The sequence below is a fragment of the Salminus brasiliensis genome, chromosome 1 (genome assembly GCF_030463535.1).
Source record: "Salminus brasiliensis chromosome 1, fSalBra1.hap2, whole genome shotgun sequence".
In the NCBI taxonomy this organism is placed as follows: domain Eukaryota; kingdom Metazoa; phylum Chordata; class Actinopteri; order Characiformes; family Bryconidae; genus Salminus; species Salminus brasiliensis.
The window spans coordinates 75,945,779-75,952,504 of NC_132878.1; the positions used below are offsets into that span (position 1 = coordinate 75,945,779).

Below are 6,726 nucleotides of genomic sequence, written 5' to 3' on the forward strand. Positions count from 1 at the left end.
CGGGCTGTCGGTCTGACCAGCGAAATCGCGCCCTCTGCTCCGCCTGATCACAACACGACCTACATGCTGCATTTGACATGGTCACAGATCGTAATACGCATGAGTCCAATTTATTTTCCACGTCTACTCACGCACATAAACATTTATGACATTTCGGTCCAAACATGCACTCATGTCATTTCTTTTTTTTACGAATTACATTGCGATTATGTTCAATTTCTGCGGTCATTTCGAACAGGAACCAAGTCGCCCACCTATTGGTCCTGATTGGGTCCTCGCAGCATGAAAACAATTTGTAGTCTTTGTAGTCTCCAAACACAAACGCGAAATCGCTGGAATTGAAAGCTCATTCCGCTCAATTCTGTGATGGATGCGGATAAGGAGAGTGAATTGGAAAGGTAGGTAGCTTTAACGGACGTCGCTAAGCTGTACAAGTGCGTTTATTGGGGAAGTGGGCTTTCAGTGCTAAGCTAAATTGGTGTTAGCCTGTTAGTGCTAACTACTAGCTCCATTGGGACAGAACTGGTCCCTACAGTTAAATGGTTAAGCTCATTTACATCTGTTTTGCTGACATGTACACTCTATATTACACCACTATAACAATATTAAATCCCTGTGAAATAACGAAACGAATGGAAACGTTGAAACTTAGACTAAGCTATGTGGTCACTTTACGTTTAGCTCGCTGCTGCTTCATCACAGAGGTATCTAGCTACAAACTGCCCAGTTGACAGCAGGGGTAGTGTAGTGGGGGTTCCCACATGCCGACAGACTGTATTGTACTTTTAAATACGTTTAAATATTCTTGTCAATGTAGAAGAAGTCAAGTCTAAGCTCTTTATGGCTATATGGTGTTTCATACAGAATTCAGTGCAATATAGTAATAAGCGAGTAACGTACTAAACCAGATGAAACACAAGGACACAGGACAACATTTCAAACGTGGTCAATTAAGTGACAAATGTAGTCCCTACCTATTGAGAAAATAATTAGTAGATGTACTTTAGTGCAGTTTGAAATGGCATATTGTCTCCAAAATGGCAAACATGTACATGTTCATGTAAAAAGATTTTATTCTAATAAACAAACAAGCATGCATGATCCACATAATATAATAGACAAAATGATTGATTATAAAGTGACTATTGGGGAAATACATCTTCTGTATGTAGGAAGCACCAACCTGGAGATCCTCTTTTCCACAGCTATAAGTTCCACCCCACATCTAATAAACCAGACCCCATTTCTTGATACTTCACTCAGTTCTGACATACTCCTAAACCAGCCTATCCGAGCATCCTGAAAACATTTGTTAGCTGGAGTTGGACAGGGCTGGACCTAAACTCTGCAGGGTTGATGACCACTGGCTGAAAGAGGGTAGAGTTGCCTAAATCCACACTCAAGTAGAAGTATTGCTACTTCAGTGAAATAATGACTCTCAAGTAAGGGTGGGCAATGTGATGATATTTTATTATATCGTTAACTATTATTTTGTTATTGTGATATTGTGAAGATTGTCAGTGATTAAAGAATGCTGACCAACTGCACATTTCATTACAAACAGTGTAATTAGTCTGGTTTAGTTGGATGTAGTGCAGCAGCAGTGCAGAGAGTATTTGAATAGCAGAATAGAATCTGTCACTGCTGATGTAGTTTGTCTGAGGTCACATGTATATAAATATTGTGTATCATGAAGATGACTTCAAATATCACAATCTAATATTTCAAGCAGAAGCAAAAGAAAAAGAGATGATGTAAACGTAGATTACTGATCTGACAAAAGTACCTCTGAAATAAAAGTATTATTTGAAAACTGTCAGAAAAGGACAAATAAGAATTGTACTTGAGCACATTTAATTGAGTAAATGTAACTAGTTACTTTTCTCATCTGCCGCTGATCCAGCGGGTAAACGTGTGAGCTGTGGACTGTGGTCTTGCCGTTGAGGCAGCAAGTTCCTCGTGGCACCTGTTTTGTGAACTGTGGTCTAAGAGCAGCTGTGGGACAGTTGATGCCACTAAGAGATGGTGACTCAGCTGCTGAACCAGGGTCGTTGCAGGACACACATGTGTTTTCATTTCCTGTTGTCGGTTTTATGGACCCTGAAGAAATAATCCTTTCTTCTTCTTACAGACGTGCAGTTGAGGAACTCCTGAAAGAGGCCAGTAGAGCCAGAGTGAGGGCAGAGACCATGGGGCCTGCAGGGTGGTGAGTCAGTGCTGTCCACAACCTGTTGTTATTTATTCTCCATGGATTTACAGTGTTCAGTGATTATAAGCACTGTTTTCTTCAACTCAACTTTGTCATTACACTAGTACAGGGCGGTGCAGTGCAATGAAACACAGTTAGGCTACCTCTCCAGTGCAGTGATGAAATGGACAAAAACGACAGTAGTGCAAAGACAATAGCCTAAACACAAAGCTAAAAACAACCACTTCTTATAAAGCATTTAGTTACTTCAAGCTGCACCCATTGCTGACACAGATGTGCACATGCACACACACTATGTGTCTAATTCCTGTAAAGAAGTATTGTCAATAGAATAGGACGTGAACTGTTGACACCATGCCTGATGCCAGGCGTAGGCTACAGGGGTATAAAGCGTTGAACTGTGGAGCAGTGGAACTGTATTTACTAGAATGATGGCGCTCCATCCAATCCTTTTGGGATGAGGTAGGGTGGTAATGACGTCCTGCGTCCTGACCTTACTAAAGCTCCTGTCACTCAATGCAATCAAATCCTCACACACATGATCTAAAATCAATACAAACCCTTCCCTGTACAGTAGAGACAGCTAATCCAACAAAAGCAGGATAATCTCTCTCTTTCTTTTATTTATTTAAATACCCTTGATTTCAGAAGGAACCCTAAATGAGTGGGTGTCCCATTACTTTTGTCCATATAGTGTATATGTATATGTATGTGTATGAGTGAAAACTAAGTCAGAAGGCAGATATGGAACTTTAAAGTGCATATATTTTGCATTATATATATATATATTTATTTAAAGCATATATGTTCAGGTATAGAGAGTATATTGCTAAATGCTCAAGCAAGAGAGTATACAGTATGAGGCTTAAATAACAGTTTGTTATTGTTAAAATCACATCACTACATTACATATTACATCACTATTTTCTTCTTTCTTTTATCATGGTATCATTTGTAAATCTACAACACTGAACCATCACAAGATAAGGACAGATTAAGATCAGTAGATTATAGAGAGCCTGCAAACAAAGACAACCAGTGTGCAGTAAAACTGTATAGCAGCCGTTAGCTGATTGGATGGAAGCCCGTTAGGACATTTTACTCATTTATTTTTGCCAACTGTTGCCAAATGTTATGTTTTTCTGCTCACTCGTTCCTGTAAAAGTGTTCAGACTCCACGTGTCCAGGTCTCCCTTCGTAGGGTCACACTGTAGTTGCATTTTCTGGCAAATCCACACTGGTAACCATAGTAACAGTGCCCGTCTGAGTATGCTGACTATTGAGGGGTAAAACTTTGGTAACTGCTCGAATTTAAGAGCTCAGATGTTGATGTGTGCTGTCAGTTAACGACAGTCTACTTTTTATCGAGTACAGCACAAATAGATCAGGGTATTGCTGTAGGCTGACCTGGTCAGCAAGTAATGTAATTTACTGGCTATTCCAGTGATATTCTGAGATGGGCTTTAAGTTCAGATCTATGTCAAGAAATGCCACATCTTGAGTGACGAAGGAGGGAAAAATCTAAAATTCAGGAATTTGAATCAGATTTGAAACCATACACAAATGTGACTTAAGTTTGATTGGATTGGATTTCATGTGGCTTTTTGCTGTTCAGACTGCAGAAAATCTGTCCTGCTCAAGTGGCAGTGTTGACTAAGGCACTCACTTAGCTTATCATTGCTGTCGGACAAAAAACATGTATCTTCATTTCTTTTGCTGTTTTCACTTTTTGTGAATGTAAATCTGGCAGTTGATCTTTATATTGTTAGAATTTCACAATTGGTGAACCAATAGAAATTATCCTAAATAATGTTGAATAAAATCTTATTACATTGACTTCCATAGCGCTGCTATACTACACTAAACTACATATGTGTGCGTGCATACATACAATTACATAGTATAATATATAATATTTTGCTGTTTTCTAGGAGGAAGTGCCCTCTGGGAAGCGCCAACAAACGGTTCCTGCTGAACACCCTGCGGTCGTCTGCTCTGGAGCGTCGCTCTGCTGGCCAGGCGGCAACAGAGAGGAGAGGAGACGCTCGCAGCAGGGATGGAGAGAAACATCGTCACTATGAGGACAAAGAGCGCAGACATAGAAAAGACAGAGAACACAGGACAGAACGCAACAGCTCTCGTTCTCAGTCGGGAAGAAACCATACATCCTCTAGGAGTGCTGTAGCAACCAGAGACCACTCTCCCCATCACTCGAACAGGACACGATCTCGCTCACCTGTCAGAGAGCGGTCAGCTGTCAAGAAATCTAGAGATAGGACTCCAAAATGATGCACCATGTTTTGTTTTTTTGTAGGAAGTCTACACTGGAAATGAAGAGCCCTCAAGTCTAGATTGCTGCTTATACAAATGTATCTCTCAGTGAATACCAGATTTCTTAAACCCTCTTGTCACAAACTGTTTAATTATTGCAATGTTTTGTTTTTTTCTATAGGACTGTTTCATCGAGATGGGCTATTTAACCTGTTTTTCTAATTAGAAAAAATATGTAATTAGACCAATAGTAATTTGAATATCTTAAACAATAATTGTAATTGTTTGTTTTTTTTGTTTAAATTGTGTGCAGCTAATTTTGATTGAATAGTTTTTTTGCGTGTTCATATTTCCATATACAGCTCAGTTTAGATGTGTCCATTTTGGTTAATGGGAGCCACAGCTTCTTGTATCTCAAATGTTTTCTGCAGTTCTATGTCACATTCACAGTCAAAAATGTTTTTAAAAATGACCAGATGATACTTGATTTAATTCATTTTCATTCAAATTACACACATCTAATTTGAAAAGTGGAGTAAGTAAACCAATACATTATATGGGCAAAAAGTATTGGGACACCTACACATGATGCCTACAGGAGCTTTTATGATATCCTATTCTAAATCCATAGGCATTTATATGGAGTTTTGCCCCCCAACACCTCCACCCCCTTTGCAGCTATAACAACTTACACTCTTCTGGGATCTTTGTGGGAATTTTGCCCATTCATATAGAAAAGCATTTGTGAGGTTAGATACTGATGTTGGCTTGCAAAATCCATTAAGCATTAAAAGCATTAAGATTCCCACTCACTGGAACTAAGAGACCTAGGCTGACCCCTGAAAACCCTATAGCATTATCCCTCCTCTACCAAACTTTATTGTTGGCACAGTGCAGTTAGGCAGGTAATGTTCTCCAAACCCAGACTTATCCATCAGACTGCCAGATAGAAATGTGTGATTCATCACTCCATAGAAAATGTATTCACTATTCTAGTGTTAAGAAGCAGTGTGTGTTACACCACTCCATTTAATGCTTGGCATTGTGCTTGGTGATGTAAGGCTTGCATGCAGCTACTCAGCCATGGAAACACATGCCATGAAGCTCCTGCTGAACACTAATGCTGATGCTAGAAAAAGATTGGAACACGTTGGATCTCAGTGATCTCTTTAGAACGACCCATTCTTTCACTCTTTTTTTTTGTAAAGTCAGATTGAATGGCTAGGTCCTTGATTTTATATACCTGTGGCAAATGGACTGAATTAAATGCTTAAACCTAATGATAAAGAGATGTATCCCAATACTTTTGCCCATGTAGTGTACTTGGATCACTGTATGTTCCATGTTTGCATAACCACACCCACCTGGCCATGCCTAATTTGTGTTGTGGGAATTTGACAACCTGAGATGCCCTTACTGTATACACTAGATATTGTAGAACATCACAATAGCAATAAATTGTACCCTTATTTTTACTGCATGGCGTTGCTGTATCATAGTCAGTCACATTTACCTTCCTGTTGCAGCCTGAACCTTTTTCACACACATCACAGGATGAGGCCTGGCCTCTTCAATGATGAAAGGATTACTCTGAGAATACTGGATAAATTGTGGTCATAAAGGGATGCACATGGTCAGCATCACTACTCAATTCAGCTGTGGCATTCATATTCATATGACCGTGGACATAAGCTATGTTAAATCCATGGATTCATACTGTTGCCATGAAATGCTGATTTATTAAGATTCATCTGACCTGGCTACATTTTGCCTTTCTTCAACTGTTCTTTTTTGGTGAGCCTGTGCCCACTGCAGCCTCAGCTTTCTGATATTGGCGGACAGAAGTGAAACCTGACTTGGTTTTCTGCTACTGTAACTCATCTGCCTTAAGTCTGACATGTTGTTCTGAGATGCAATTGTTCAGAGCTGTTGCTTCCCCCAAGATCACAAATTTTTGATGTGAACATTCCCTGAAGCTCTGCCTTGCATGATTGTGCACTGTGATGCAACAAGGTTACAAGGCTGATTAAATAATAGCATGAATGTGTAATGTTTTGGCCAAGTGTTTTGAGATGGACACAAATCTTGATTTTTACAAAGTTCGCTGCTTTCATTTTTGAAGGTGGCAATTGGCATTAACTCTTGATTGTGAAGAGTGATCAGATGAATAGCAACAGGGTTGCTTTAAAAGGGTGGTAGTGCCTAAAGTGTTTTCTTTTGTTAACCATGGTTACTTCCAAGGAAAC

General features: G+C 39.6%; 1 protein-coding gene across 1 annotated transcript; it reads left to right on the forward strand.

Moving 5' to 3' along the window:
• Positions 1-312: 312 nt before the first annotated feature.
• Positions 313-5,960, forward strand: LOC140564049 (uncharacterized). The gene is made up of 3 exons (XM_072689107.1): positions 313-398; positions 2,132-2,206; positions 4,141-5,960. Exons 1-3 carry the CDS (start codon positions 367-369, stop codon positions 4,496-4,498), a joined length of 465 nt encoding a protein of 154 aa, XP_072545208.1. The 5' UTR covers positions 313-366; the 3' UTR covers positions 4,499-5,960.
• The last annotated feature ends 766 nt before the right edge of the window (positions 5,961-6,726 follow it).

Excerpts from the sequence above, each read along its gene's own strand:
- LOC140564049 (XM_072689107.1), top strand. The coding sequence starts at position 367 with ATGGATGCGGATAAGGAGAGTGAATTGGAAAG. Across the intron at positions 399-2,131 it reads AAGGAGAGTGAATTGGAAAG|ACGTGCAGTTGAGGAACTCC; the intron begins GTAGGTAGCTTT and ends TTCTTCTTACAG. Across the intron at positions 2,207-4,140 it reads ACCATGGGGCCTGCAGGGTG|GAGGAAGTGCCCTCTGGGAA; the intron begins GTGAGTCAGTGC and ends GCTGTTTTCTAG.